This window comes from Hordeum vulgare, chromosome 1H (genome assembly GCF_904849725.1).
Source record: "Hordeum vulgare subsp. vulgare chromosome 1H, MorexV3_pseudomolecules_assembly, whole genome shotgun sequence".
In the NCBI taxonomy this organism is placed as follows: Eukaryota; Viridiplantae; Streptophyta; class Magnoliopsida; order Poales; family Poaceae; genus Hordeum; species Hordeum vulgare.
Window position 1 is genome coordinate 499,623,890 of NC_058518.1, and position 15,426 is coordinate 499,639,315.

At 43.1% G+C, this 15,426-nt stretch overlaps 1 protein-coding gene across 1 annotated transcript; it reads right to left on the reverse strand.

Moving 5' to 3' along the window:
- Positions 1-3,224: 3,224 nt before the first annotated feature.
- Positions 3,225-6,741, reverse strand: LOC123450231. Its single transcript, XM_045127591.1, has 4 exons — positions 6,554-6,741; positions 5,652-5,961; positions 5,340-5,461; positions 3,225-3,604 (listed from the first exon to the last, which is right to left on the reverse strand). Exons 2-4 carry the CDS (start codon positions 5,935-5,937, stop codon positions 3,440-3,442), a joined length of 573 nt encoding a protein of 190 aa, XP_044983526.1. The 5' UTR covers positions 5,938-5,961; positions 6,554-6,741; the 3' UTR covers positions 3,225-3,439.
- Between the last annotated feature and the right edge of the window lie 8,685 nt (positions 6,742-15,426).

Here is a 15,426-nt window from a genome sequence, read left to right on the forward strand (position 1 = left end):
CCGTTATGAGGGATCTGCATCCGCGGCCGTGCGCGCCGACCCGCAAAGGTGTTTTTCCGCGAACTGCAAACACGTTTTGCGGGTTGGACAGATGCGGGGTGTGCTAAAGTTGCTCTTAATACAATGCGAGAGCTCCTTCCCCTGTGACGAGGTTCCGTAAAAAAAAAACTATCAAAGCCCGGCCACTGGAGTATCATCAGCCGGCTTCTAGCAAACTGCTTCCATGCGGCTTCTTCTCTGAGATCCTACAAAGTCTCCCACATTCCTAAAATCAGCAACTTGGTAGCTCACTCCCTTGCTTTAGCAAGAGCTTTCAAGCATTGCTCTTCCTCCTACTGTCAGCAGTAAAGCTCTATGTATCTTTCAGAAAATAAGAAGCTCTATGTAAAACTAGTTACTGAAGCCTTTGTCTTGCCTACGGATCGGAGAGGCTACTGTCTGCACACTGTCCTGGAAAGACGAGTTTTGCGAGGTCGCCGAGCCTGAGTTAATTGTGAAGTTCGTGAGCTGAGCTGGAGCTCTCCATTTGGCTCCTGGGCGTGGGGCGTCTGGAGCTCGAATTGAGCTCGGCGTTTGCAATGGAATTCTTCCTTTCCTTAGACTCATCACCACTCACCAGGTGCATAAGATGCTATTCATCGTGATTTGACGCACGCATGGTAATATATCTTGCCGTGTAAGCATTCACTAGCACAAATGCCCACGCGTTGCAACAGGAGAAAAATAAAAAATAAAAAAATGTAGTCCATTGATAAAAACGCGCGTGGATACTGTAAAAAAAAACACGTACGTAAGGTCTTAGATTATAAAATATGTACAAAGAAAGAACCTAGTGCAAGTATATCATGTCCAAAGATTATAACATTTCCTAAATATTGATGCTTAAGTTAACATGTTACAATACAAATAGTCGGTACGAAATAAAGACAAATATTGATTAGCATTGTATATAATAGTATTTTTTTAAATATTTAATATGTAAAATAACAACATATTCAAACTCTACACATTTTTCTAATCAAGTTTTATATATAACATGTTTAAATTGAATTTGCGGTTTAAAAGATATTGTTATTTGAAAATACATATTTATTCTGAATGGACTTCGAGGTTATTAACGCATATGTGAGGGGTGTACGTACAAAATTTAAAAAACGATTCGCTCTGAATATAATTTGAACCGCGGGTTATTTAGCACGAAAGTAAGAGGGTTTTGTGTAAAATGTGAAAAAAACGATTCGGCCTCACTTAAAAACATACCGTGGGTTAATTAGAGAAAACTACAGGGATGTTTTTACAAAAATGCCGCGACGGACGTCAGAAGCAGTGCGTACTTTATTATTAGGGGAGATAACCACGACTTCAGAAATACCTCACGTTATGCACGTACCATGGACTCCCTCCGTTTTAAAATAAGTGATTCAAAAATAAATCAACTTTGTATTAAAGTTAATGTAAATTTGAGTCATTTTTGAGTCACTTATTTGGGACGAAGGGAGTATGTGCTAATTGTGCGATTGGCAAAATCCTGCTGATTATACCGAAAACAGGTTTTAGAGCATCTGCACCCGGGCCCTTCTATCCTAACCACCCATCTTCACATCGCGACTCATGCAAGTACATTTCTTTTTTTGTTTCTTTCACATGGAACATGTCTAGATATCCAAACCTTTGCAGAACAACAAAGCTTTCTAACTAGAATCGAGGATAAGACTTTTAGATTTTTTGGTACAATATAAATATACAAAATAGGTTTTATTTGATTAAAAAATCTTATTTTTACTATTTATGTCGGATCAAAAAGTTCTGAAAGATTTAGACAAGATTCTAGATAGAAAGCTTTGCCACGCTGTAAGTGTTTGAACTTCAAGACATGTTTTATACGAGAGAACCAAAAAAGAAAAAAAAATCATGTAAAAAGTTAGTTGTGTCACACAGATCTTAAAGCAACATTATAGAGCCAGGATAGAAGGGCCCGGGTGCAGGTAAATCTACATCCTTATTATACGCATTCGCATATAACCAGAAATATACATCCGGGATTGGCAAAATTCTGTTGATTGGCAAAATCCTGCTGATTATACGCATTCATATATGAGACAATTGTGCGATCTGCAAATATGGCTTGCAGGCGTCTCGTATGGAAAATAGAAAGTCTATTCATCATTGAGGGTGAAAAACTCTCAAAATATATTTCTGGTTGGATATCGTAATTTTACCTCACACGCACCTCATAATCTTACCTCACCAACATGGTCTAATCTTACCTCACATGTATTGAATTCTCACCAACGTGTTATAACTTTACCTCACTTCACACATGCATGTCGTAATATTACCTCACGTGTATGATATATTTGTTTCTCACGGTGGATGTTAAGAAGCACTTAAGTACACACCGTAATATTACCTCACATGCATTTTGGTTCTTACGGTGACTATAGGGTGCGTGAGGAGGTGGGATGAAGAATAAGAATTCTTCATCCTGGGTGATGAATAGTCAATCCCTATATGGAGGTGAGAGGGGTTTGTCTGTGGCCATTGCCTCTTTTGCATCTACACCTCTCTCTTAAAATTCATTAGATCGTTGGAAGTTGAGGATCAAACATGAGAGGGAGCAGTCTGGTGTACGCGGTTCCTCTCTTCTTCATCGTGTGCCTTGCTGTGGTTGGACAATGTAAGCATGAAACCATTATCTCATTGTATATGTTCATCTAATTTACTGCCTTTAAGAAATTGTTCCCTCTGGTTACAGAGACGTATATGTGCACTAACAAACGCTGCATATTGGCTATATGATAGGTCGAACATAATAAAGTTAGCTAGCTAGAACAAGTTACCAGGATCATCATGCCAACATAATAAGTGCAAATTCTACTTTTGTGGAATCAACCAAACTCACCTTGAATTGGTGTCTGAAAAGGGACTGCACGCTGCAGCAATGCCAATCAGGAATTCTACAACGAAGAATGCTACTGCTGCCCCTTTCTGCCGGGCAAAGCGTGTTGGCATAAAAAGGAGGCAGAAGTGCCATGCAAATTGCCCAAACTGTCACCTAATTGCCCATCTAAATCGGCAATGGAATTACACGCGTGAAGGAATGCTTAGCCGTTTTTTTTTCCTGTTACTATAATATAAAGTTCCAGTGGCATTCAAATATAAAGTTATGTTCAGTACACGATATATTTTCCACTATATATGCACAATAAAAAAACCTGTACAAGTTAGAGCGGCCAACAATCTGTTAATTTCCACATGAATTACTAAGGTTGCGTTTGGTACAGCCAGCCAAAGTTCCACCCACCCACAATGGTTGTGACAACTGTTCACACAGAACAAATTCAGGCTATAAGGGGAGGAAAAAAAACAGGGACAAAAGGCAGCAGCAGAAACAAGTTAGACGCCTGCCTTGCCGTTTGTTTCCAGAGAGAGGAGCTCCTCAAGCCATTGCAGCTCTCTTTTTTGCCTCCATCTGTTTTAGCTCTGCCAGCCTTTCCACCCATGCGCGGTCTCTTGCCACAGCAGCCATCTTCCTTTCTGTCCGTTCCGCCTCCTTCCTCTTCACAGCAACAGAATACTGTGCTTTGCGCTTCCTCTTCTCAGCCTGCCCAAGCAACATGAATGAATGAATGTAAGCAATAGAAATGTAGGTGTTTGTATTAGCACGATGCCTTTAAAATACCTATTCGACTACCCGTCTAAACTATGATTAGAGTGAAATGCATCGTTGGTCCATTAACTCAAATTGAAAGCACAGTTTACTCCATAAACTCAAAATCTACACAGATTAGGCCATGGACTGAACTAAGAGCACACTTCAGGCCGGAAAACGCTTCGCCGGGCCTGATCCTGCACACATGGCTGCAAGCTCGGCTAACATTGTACCGCATCTGCGAGAGATAGCTTTGACAGTGTGCTATGTTCAAATTATCGAAAGTAAAGAGTCGCGCCTACCGCACCGGCTGGAGCGAACCCCTTCCGTTTTCCTCTTCTCATCTCCTCTCTGCCTCGACACCATAGCCACCATGACCAGAGGAATTTGATCGATAATCACAGACGGCGGCTCAACGCCGGCTACAGTATGTTTTTCTCCTCCTCTTCTCTCCGCCATCCCTGTCCTCTTCCAATCAGTAGTTTTTTTTTCCCATCTATGATCAAGGTCGATTGCGTCATCTCTGTGGTGGCGTTCATGTATATGACAATGGAATGATGTGAAATTATGGTATTGAGGTTTATTTTTTAAGCATGCCTAGGGTTTTGTTCCTGTTTGTATTGATCTGAACATGTGCTCTGTTTATGTAGAAAAACTGAACCTTTACTTTTGATCTCTGTTTAAGTTTAAAAATTCAGCTGTTCCACAAACCTTCTGTAGTTCAGATACCGGACCTTTACATATATTCCCTTTTAGTGCAGAAAATGAATTTCAGTACACAAACTAAATTAGTACAGGAACTGAAAAGACTGAACCTTTACTTTTGATCTACGTTTAAGTTTAAAAGTTCAGCTGTTCCACAAACCTTCTTTAGTTCAGATACTGAGTCTTCAGATACACTCTGTTTTACTGCAGAAAATGAATTTTAGTGCACAAACTGAATTACTACAGGAACTGAAAAGACCAAAAATTTACTGTTGATCTACGTTTAAGTTTAAAAGTTCAGTTGTTCCACAAACCTTCTTTAGTTTAGATACTGAATCTTTAGATACACTCTATTTCAGCGCAGAAAATGAATTTTAGTGCACAAACTGAATTAGTACAGAAACCATTGCGAAAACTGATTTTTTTGGTTTCTTTGCTTTCTTTAAGTGCAGAAATTTAATTATTTTCTTTCGGGAGTCGCCACCGCCGCCCTGTGACCAGAAGAATTGGGGATCTCGAGGGAATTTTGCAGTTGTGGCCCTTTTGCAAATAGCCCCCTATGAAATCTATGACTCGGGTAGGTCCAGCCACAGCCGAGCTGGCAGCCACGTGTGCAGGTTTAATCACCCCGAAGCGGTTTCTAGCCTAAGGTGTGCTCTTAATTCAGTTTATGGCCTAATCCATGCAGATTTTGAGCTTGTGGCCTAAAGTGTGCTTTCAGTTTCAGTTTATGGACTAGCCATGCATTTCACTCCTATGATTAGCTAGTTCCATTCTAACATGATATCTAGCTACTCGGTAGCATGAAAAAACTACTTGTGTTCTCAGGATTTCATTCCCCGGTTAAAACTACCCACATTCTCATAATTCCATCGGCCTTTTACGTTTTCTACTCCAGAGACACAGATAGATTTTGATAACCTTGCATAAACCCATCACACAATCAAAACAAGCATTGCAGGGAACTGAACAAAATGCACACCATGATAAAGTCCTTGCGCTGCTTGATTCGCTTCTTCTCCTTCCTCCCCTGTACGCTGCCCTCATTCGGCTGACTCGAAGGGATAGGCTCCCCCGGCTTGCACTTCACCCAGTAGTGCGGACCTGCCAACCAATAACAGCAGCATCAGCAGTGTTAACCAGACTGAAACTGCAAGAGCAGCGCACAGTTCGAATGAATCACACAAATCAGCACATCAGGCGCGCACAATTAAAATGGTGATAATGCAAATTAACCATGCAGATCTTTGAATCGTGACACCTATGAAACATGGAATGGCAGGGTTCACCGCACCTTTGGGTCGCAGGCTGGCCCTCTTGCGCCGGGACACGAATCCAGGCCGTCGCTTGGGGGACCTGGTCTCCGTGAGCCCTCTGAAGAGGCTGGCGCCCATTTCCGGCGCCCGCGCGACGGCGGTGGTGGTGGCCGCGACGGCGGAGAACGGCCGGAACCCGATTGGATCCAGGAGCCAGAGAGGATGGGGAGGGAGCGCAGGAGGACCTGGGGCGCGCCGGGAAAGAGGCGCCGCCGGCAAGTAGAGCGGCGGAAGGGCTCGGCGGAGGGCTCGGAGGAGCGCCATCGAGGTCAGTTCTTTTGAGTTATCCTGTGAAAATAAGCTACAGGTAAGCTCATGCGAAAATAAGCTCGTTCTTTCTAGTGCCTGTTTTTTCAGCTTATATGTGGTATAATCAGTGAAAAGCTGGTAATGCCCGTGGACTGTATTGTTGTTCTGATTAAACGATATGGAGTTATCTTTTACCATTTTGCTGCCCATATGAACATATATCAGGTAAAACTTAATTCAAAGTTAGCTCATCATTAACAATTAGATATCTTAATACGTACCATTGTATGCATTGTACTGTTGTTCTGATTAAACTGTAGTGCTGCATTACAATCCTAGTAAGAAAGATAGGTACTAGGATGCTCTGTATCATTTATATACACATGATATGTTTCTTCAGCACATTATCTAACAAAACTATTATCTTCAGCCCATTGTATGGATGTACTTTAGTACAGTAACAAAGATAGCCTCGGTTACTAGCTGATGGAAAGAAAACAGGGAAACAGGGCCGGCTTGGAGCTTGCTTACATGGAAGCCATGGCATCCGTACCTCTCTGTTCGAGCGGAGCTCCCTCAACGGTGTCCGGAACGTAACGGGGAGAGAGGGAGGAGGAGCAGGGGAGCTCACCTTGGACGGCGCGCAGAGGAAGCAGAGGGGCTCGGGGGAGGCGCGGTGGTGGAGGCCGGCGGCGTGGAGTGGCTGCTGGGCAGCCGGATGTGCGCGGAGGGCTGGCAGCTGGAGCTGGGACGGTGGCGGTGTGGAGGAGGGGCGCGGCGGCGGCGGCGGCGGCGCGATCTGGATGAGGAGAATCGGGGAAATGAATCTTGCGGGCCGGGGGTTAGAGCAACTCTAGCTGCTAGATGCGCTTTCCCGCCGGCCCGTGTATTTGCGGCCGTTTTATCGTTTTCGGGCTTTTTCAGGCCGTAACAGGTGCGCCAAACATTACCCTGTCCAGCAGAATATATACGGGAGGCCCGCAAAGCGTCGGCCGCTATATCTAGGGGCGTTTTAAGCCCTAAAGAAAAAACTAGGGGCGCTTTAGGGTTTTCATTTTGGATAAACTCCACACATGATTAGTCCGCAGCTAGGCACCCTTTGCCCACGTTCATGAGACACCATGCCCGGTAGATGTTCGGTAAATGTCAATGAGGTTGTTTAGAGTAAGAAATTAAGAAGGATGGCGGGGTACTCGATCATGGACGGTGAGTTATTGTACGATGCATGGTTGATCGTACATACGGACTTCGTAAGCAAGAGCAGAAGGGGGCTCTTTTGGCAGCGCGTGCATGATTCCTTTTTGTTTCATGTGCGATAACACATTGTGTCCTATAACATGCATATCATCCATGAACATAGTATGAAGTTGTATCGATGGAACACCATCCAGAACTTCCTCACAAAGTATTGTGGCACGATTGATCGCCTGGTGACAATGTGGCCATTGCGCGCAACAAATCATGGAGATCGTAAGTTTTGAAAAAAATAATCTTGCTCTACGCACTGATTGATTCATTTACTCATTGTTGCTCTAGATATTCTGTAGCATGCATGCATGGCCGTGATGTACTACATGGCAGAGGGCAAGCCATTCATGTACATGCATTGTTGGTTGAAACTCAAGGGACGGTATGTGTGGGACAACATGTGCCAGAATTGGAGCTAGCTAGTATCGTTGAATTTTATATATCCATGAAGAACTTGTTGAACATTCGGTTGAATTTGAACTTTTGTTGTATTAGACATCTATTTTCTATCTGAACTTTGATGAATTTTTTCGTATTTGATGAAATTTGATCGGTTAGTTGAAACCCAATGTCAAATGTATGCAAATGATTTTTGGCTCCGGCATTCGTGTTTGCGGGTCGACATTGAAGACGCCCTTACTTATGATATGATATAGTAGAAGGCCTCAAGTGAAATACTTACCAAGTTTGGGGATCTAGGTGACATAGACAGACAAGTTTAGGGACTGCATGTGCATTTTACTCTAGATGTCGGAACATTATATTGGCTTGTGGTTTTCCTTGAAATATGGAGTGCAAGAATACATACCAATTTTTGTAGATGTAAGGATGACACATGATGGCCAAGAGATTGGCGTATTCTTCATGTTCAAAGAGTCTATAGCTTGAGATTCAATTAAAACACCATCCATACCATCTTCTAAATAGACTAGATGACCTACTGCCCCCATGGTGCAAAAGCCAAATCATATGAAACCAGTAATCCGGATGATATATAAGATGTGCTTTGTTCTAACCTAATACAGGTTAAATATCAAATTTGGCAATCACATTGATAGTGAAACACATGTATATAGTTCAGGTAGATAACAACAGGATGACATAGCTATTTATTAAAGTCTACTGACCAATTCTGAAGGTTAACAATCTGATGCCACTGTGTTATCAAATAATTCTGAAAGTGGCCAAACTATTTTTGGAATCATTCATAATATTTTGTAGTTAGAAGATTTCACATCTATTTCATATAAACCCCACATATTTAATTATTTATACATAAACATAATATTTTGCACATACATAAATTAATGCAAGTACAAACACTAATTGTTGTCTCGAATTAAGAAACATAATCCTAACATCTCGACCTAATACAAACAGGATAATACTATTATTTTAGTGCTCATGCTGGACTGCGGCAATGGTGGCCCTCACTTCGGCTCCAAAGACAAGCACCTCTACGGCGAGTTTAGTGCCCAGGTGAATCTCATAGGTGGAGCGCAAGCGGATGCACTAACACTCATCTCGCCATGTTGCACACTTCTCACCTCATTCCGGGCACATACCTACGTGACGGCATGGGCACATTTGGTGAGATGGTTGGTTGGCCACGTTCATGTAGATGGAAGGAAACAATGACTTCGTTGGGCGAGGTAGGATCCTATAATGCCAAGCTTATTTGTTCATGGCCTGCGAGCTTCGAGCTTGAGTTCATACCAAGATTACATTGTCCCGCTGCATGACAAGAGTACATGTTGTACCAGGGTGTTCGGGGTCATGTCATGGCCATCCATCGATACTGACCCAGACTCGACCCCGATCCTCAATCCAGGACAGCAACCCAGAGTCATGGAACATGGTATCGACACGTGTTAACGATTATAGTGCACAATACCTCCACAAGGGGGCGAATATTCTAGAAAAGTGTGTTGGAAATATGCCCTAGAGGCAATAATAAATCAGTTATTATTATATTTCTTTGTTCATGATAATCGTTTATTATCAATGCTATAATTGTATTGATTGGAAACACAATACTTGTGTGGATACATAGACAAAACACTCTCCCTAGTAAGCCTCTAGTTGACTAGCGCGTTGATCAAAGATGGTCTGAATTTCCTGACCATAGGCAAGTGTTGTTACTTGATAACGGGATCACATCATTAGAAGAATCATGTGATGGACTAGACCCAAACTAATGAACGTAGCATGTTGATCGTGTCATTTTGTTGCTACTGTTTTTCTGCGTGTCAAGTATTTATTCCTATGACCATGAGATCATATAACTCGCTGGCACCGGAGGAATACCTTGTGTGTATCAAACGTCACAACGTAACTGGGTGACTATAAAGATGCTCTACAGGTCCGAAGGTGTTCGTTGAGTTAGTATGGATCAAGACTTGGATTTGTCACTCCGTGTGACGGAGAGGTATCTCGGGGCCCACTCGGAAATACAACATCACACACAAGCCTTGCAAGCAATGTGACTTAGTGTAAGTCACGGGATCTTGTATTACGGAACAAGGAAAGAGACTTGCCGGTAAACGAGATTGAAATAAGTATGCGGATACCGACGATCGAATCTCGGGCAAGTAACATACCGAAGGACAAAGGGAATGACATACGGGATTATATGAATCCTTGACACTGAGGTTCAACCGATAAGATCTTTGGAAAATATGTAGGATCCAATATGGGCATCCAGGTCCCGCTATTGGATATTGACCGAGGAGTCTCTCGAGTCATGTCTACATAGTTCTCGAACCCGCAGGGTGTGCACACTTAAGGTTCGACGATGTTTTATGCGTATTTGAGTTATATGGTTGGTTACCGAATATTGTTCGGAGTCCCGGATGAGAACACGGACGTCAGGAGGGTTTTCGGAATGGTCCGGAGACGATGATTGATATATAGGATGACCTCATTTGATTACCGGAAAGTTTTCGGCATTACCGGGAATGTACCGGGAGTGACGAATGGGTTTCGGATGTTCACCGGGGGGGGGGGGGGGCAGCCCACCCGGGGGAAGCCCATAGGTCTTAGGGGTGCCGCACCAGCCCTTAGTGGGCTGGTGGGCAAGCCCAAGAGGGCCCTTGCGTAGGAGAGAAGAAAAATCAAAGAGAAAAGGGGGGGGGGGCGTGGGAAAGTAGAAAAGGACTCCACCTTCCAATCCTACTTGGACTAGGATTGGAGGAGGAATCCTCCTCCCCCCCTTCGGCCGACCCCTTGGGGCTCTCTTGAGCCTCAAGGCAGGTCCCTCCCCCTCCCTCCAATATATAATGAGGTATTAGGGCTGATTTGAGACAACTTTGCCACGGCAGCCCGACCACAAACCTCCACGGTTTTTCCTCTAGATCGTATTTCTGCGGAGCTCGAGCGCAGCCCTGCTGAGATAGATCACCACCGACCTCCGGAGCGCCGTCACGCTGCCGGAGAACTCATCTACCTCTCCGTCTCTCTTGCTGGATCAAGAAGGCCGAGATCATCGTCGAGCTGTACGTGTGCTGAACGCGGAGGTGCCGTCCGTTCGGCACTAGATCGGAGCGGACCGTGGGACGGATCGCGGGACGGTTCGTGGGACGGTTCGCGGGGCGGATCGAGGGACGTGAGGACGTTCCACTACATCAACCGCGTTTCTTAACACTTCCTGCTGTGCGATCTACAAGGGTACGTAGATCGGAAATCCCCTCTCGTAGATGGACATCACCATGATAGATCTTCGTGCGCGTAGGAATTTTTTTGTTTCCCATGCGACGTTCCCCAACAATGGCATCATGAGCTAGGTTCATGCGTAGATGTTATCTCGAGTAGAACACAAATGTTTTTGTGGGCGGTGATGTGCGATTTGCTGCCCTCCTTAGTCTTTTCTTGATTCCGCGGTATTGTTGGATCGAAGTGGCTCGGACCGACATTACTCGTACGCTTACGAGAGACTGGTTTCATCGCTACGAGCAACCCCGTTGCTCAAAGATGACTGGCGAGTGTCGGTTTCTCCAACTTTAGTTGAATCGGATTTGACCGAGGAGGTCCTTCGAGAAAGGTTAAATAGCAATTCATACATCTCCGTTGTGGTGTTCGCGTAAGTAAGATGCGATCCTACTAGATACCCATGGCAACCACGTAAAACATGCAACAACAATTAGAGGACGTCTAACTTGTTTTTGCAGGGTATGCTTGTGATGTGATATGGCCAACGACGTGATGTGATATATTGGATGTATGAGATGATCATGTTGTAATAGTTAATATCGACTTGCACGTCGATGGTACGGCAACCGGCAGGAGCCATAGGGTTGTCTTTAAACTAACGTTTGTGCTTGCAGATGTGTTTACTATATTGCTAGGACGTAGCTTTAGTAGTACTAGCATGAGTAGCACGACAACCCCGATGGCGACATGTTGATGGAGATCATGATGATGGAGATCATGGTGTGACGCGGGTGACAAGAAGATCGTGCCGGTGCTTTGGTGATGGAGATCAAGAAGCACATGATGATGGCCATATCATGTCACTTATGAATTACATGTGATGTTAATCCTTTTATGCACCTTATTTTGCTTAGAACGACGGTAGCATTATGAGGTGATCTCTCACTAAAAATTTCAAGACGAAATTGTGTTCTCCCCGACTATGCACCGTTGCGACAGTTCGTCTTTTCGAGACACCACGTGATGATCGGGTGTGATAGACTCAAACGTTCACATACAACGGGTGCAAAACAGTTGCACACGCGGAACACTCGGGTTAAACTTGACGAGCCTAGCATGTGCAGACATGGCCTCGGAACACAAGAGACCGAAAGGTCGAGCATGAATCATATAGTTGATATGATTAGCATAGAGATGCTTACCACTGAAACTATTCTCGACTCACGTGATGATCGGACTTGAGATAGTGAATTTGGATCATGTACCACTCAAATGACTAGAGATATGTACTTTTTGAGTGGGAGTTCTTAAGTAATATGACTAATTGAACTAATTGTCATGAACATAGTCTAATGGTCTTTGCGAATTACTATGTAGCTTGCGCTATAGCTCTACTGTTTTATATGTTCCTAGAGAAAATTTAGTTGAAAGTTGATAGTAGCAAACTTTGCGGACCGAGTCTGTAAAACTGAGGATTGTCCTCGTTGCTCCGCAGAAGGCTTATGTCCTTAATGCACCACTCGGTGTGCTGCACCTCGAGTGTCATCTGTGGATGTTGTGAACATCTGACATACACGTTTCTGATGACTACACGATAGTTCAGTGCAAAATACTTAATGGCTTAGAAGCAAGGCGCCAAAGACGTTTTAAAACGTCACGGAACATAAGAGATGTTCTGAAGAGATGAAATTGTGATTTCATGCTTGTGCCTTTGTTAAGAGGTATGAGACCTCCGACAAAATTCTTTGTCCACGAAGTAAAGGAGAAAAGCTCAATCGTTGAGCGTGTGCTCAGATTGTCTGAGTACGACAATCGCTTGAATCAAATGGGAGTTAATCTTTTAGATGAGATAGTGATGGTTCTCCAAAGTCACTGCCACCAAGCTGTGAGAGCTTCGTGATGAACTATAACATATCAAGGAAAGATATAATGATCCTTGAGCGATTCGCGATGTTTGACACTGCGAAAGTAGAAATCAAGAAGGAGCATCAATAGTTGATGGTTAGTAAAACCACTAAGTTTCAAGAAAGGCGAGGGCTTGAAGGGATACTTCGTGAAACGGCAAAACAGTTGCTGCACTAATGAAGAGACCCAAGATTAAACCCAAACCTGAGACTAAGTGCTTCTGTTATGGGGGGAACTTTCACTGAGGCGGAGTTACCCTAGATGCTTGGTAGATAAGAAGGCTGGCAAAGTCGAAAGAAGTATATTTGATATACATGATGTTGATGTGTACTTTGCTAGTACTCCTAGTAGCGCGAGGGTATTGGATACCGGTTCGGTTGCTAAGTGATTAGTAAGACGAAATGAAAGCTACGGAATAAACGGAGACTAGCTAAAGGCGAGGTGACGATATGTGTTGGAAGTGTTTCCAAGGTTGATATGATCAAACGTCGCACGCTTCCTCTATCATCGGGATTGGTGGTAAAACCTAAATAATTGTTATTTGGTGTTTACGTTGAGCATGAACATGATTGGATCGTGTTTATTGCAATACGGTTATTCATTTAAAGAGAATAATAGTTATTTTATTTGCTTGAATAATTACCATCAATGGTTTATTGAATCTCAATAGTAGTGTTACACATGTTCATAATATTGGTGCCAAAAGATACAAGGTAATAATGATAGTACCACTTAGTTGTGGCACTCCACTTGAGTCATGTTGGTGTAAACGCATGAAGAAACTCCATGCGGATGGGTCGTTTGGATTCACTTGATTTTGAATCACTTGAGAAATCCAAATCATGCCACATGAAAAAAGAGAGTAACTTGTTGGGAGTGATACATTTTTGATGTGTGCAGTCCAATGAGTGCTGAGGCACGCAGTGGATATCGTTATGTTCTTATTTCACTGACGATTAGAGTAGATACATGAGTATTTACTTGATGAATCATAAGTCTGAAATATTAAAAAGTTCAAAGCTATTTCAGAGTGAAGATCGTCGTGACAAAAGGATAAACTGTCTACGATATGATCATAGAGATGATTATCTGAGTTACGAGTTTTTGGTACGCAGTTAAGACAATGTGAAAATTGTTTCGCAGCTCATGCCACCTGAAACACCATAGTGTGATGATGTGTCTGAACGTCATAGCCACGCCCTATTTGATATGGTGCATACTATGATGTCTCTTATCCAATTACCACTATCGTCTATGGGTTATGCATTAGAGACAACCGCGTTCACTTTAAATTGGGCACCGCGTATTTCCGTTGAGATGACACAGTATAGACTATGGTTTGGAGAAACCTGAGCTGACGTTTCTTGAAAGTTTGGGGCTGCGATGCTTATGTGAAAAAGTTTCAGTCTGATAAGCTCGAACCCAAAGCGGATAAATGCATCTTCATAGGATATCCAAAACAGTTGGATACATCTCCTATCTCAGATCCGGAAGAAAAGTGTTTGTTTCTAGAAAACGGGTCCTTTCTCGAGGAAAGCTTTCTCTCGAAAGAATTGAGTGGGAGGGTGGTAGAACTTGATGAGGTTATTGAAACCATCACTTCAACCAGAGTGTAGCAGGGCGCAGGAAGTTGTTCTTGTGGTGCCTACACCAATTGAAGTGGAAGCTGATGATAGTGATCATTGAGCATCAGATCAAGTTATTACAGACCTCGTAGGTCGACAAGGTCGCGTACTACTACAGAGTGGTACGGTAACCCTGTCTTGGAGGTCATGTTGTTGAACAACAATGAATCTACGAGTTATGAAGAAGTAATGGTGGGCCCGGATTCCGACAAATTGTTGGAGGCCATGAAATCCGAGAGAGGATCCATGTATAAAACAAAGTGTAGACTTTGGAAGAACTACTTGATGGTAGTAAGACTATTAAGAAAAGATGGGTCTTTAAAAGGAAGACAGACGATGATGGTGATAAGTCACTATTAAGAAAAGCTTGACTTGTCGCAAAGATGTTTCCGACAAAGTTCAAAAGAGTTGACTATGATGAGACTTTCTCACTCATAGCGATGTTAAAAGTCTGTTGAAATTATGCTAGTAGTTGCTGCATTATTTATGAAATATTGCACATAGGATGTCAAAACAGTGTTTCCTCGATGGTTTTCTTGAGGAAAGGTTGTATGTAATACAACCGGAAAGTTTTGTCAATCCTAAGGGTGCTAACAAGTATGCAAGCTCCACTGATCCTTCTATGGACTGGTGCAAGCATCTCGGTGTTGGAATATATGCTTTGATGAGTTGATCGAAGCTTTTTGGGTTTATACAAGGTTTGTGAGAAACTTGTATTTCCAAAGAAGTGAGTGGGAGCACTATAGAATTTCTGATAAGTATATGTGGTTGACATACTGTGGATCAGAAGTAATGTAGAATTTCTGTAAAGCATAAAAGGTTGTTTGAAAGGAGTTTTTCAAAGGAATACCTGGATTACGCTACTTGAAATGTTGAGCATCAAGATCTATGGAGATAGATCGAAACGCTTAATAGAAGTTTCAACAAGATGCATGCCTTGACAAGTTCTGAAGGAGTTCAAAATAGATCAACAAAGAAGGAGTTCTTGGTTGTGTACCGCACCACGACAGAAGAGAGAGAAAGGACGAAGGTCGTCCCCTATGCCTTAGCCATAGACTCTACATTATGACATGCTATG

What these genes read in the sequence shown, in the direction of transcription:
- LOC123450231 (XM_045127591.1), bottom strand. Translation starts at nt 5,937, where the DNA reads ATGGCGCTCCTCCGAGCCCTCCGCCGAGCCCTTCCGCCGCTCTACTTG. An exon ending in GGCCAGCCTGCGACCCAAAG is followed by an intron (nt 5,462 to 5,651) that starts GTGCGGTGAACC and finishes ATTGGTTGGCAG; the next exon opens with GTCCGCACTACTGGGTGAAG. An exon ending in AGCGCAAGGACTTTATCATG is followed by an intron (nt 3,605 to 5,339) that starts GTGTGCATTTTG and finishes TTGCTTGGGCAG; the next exon opens with GCTGAGAAGAGGAAGCGCAA.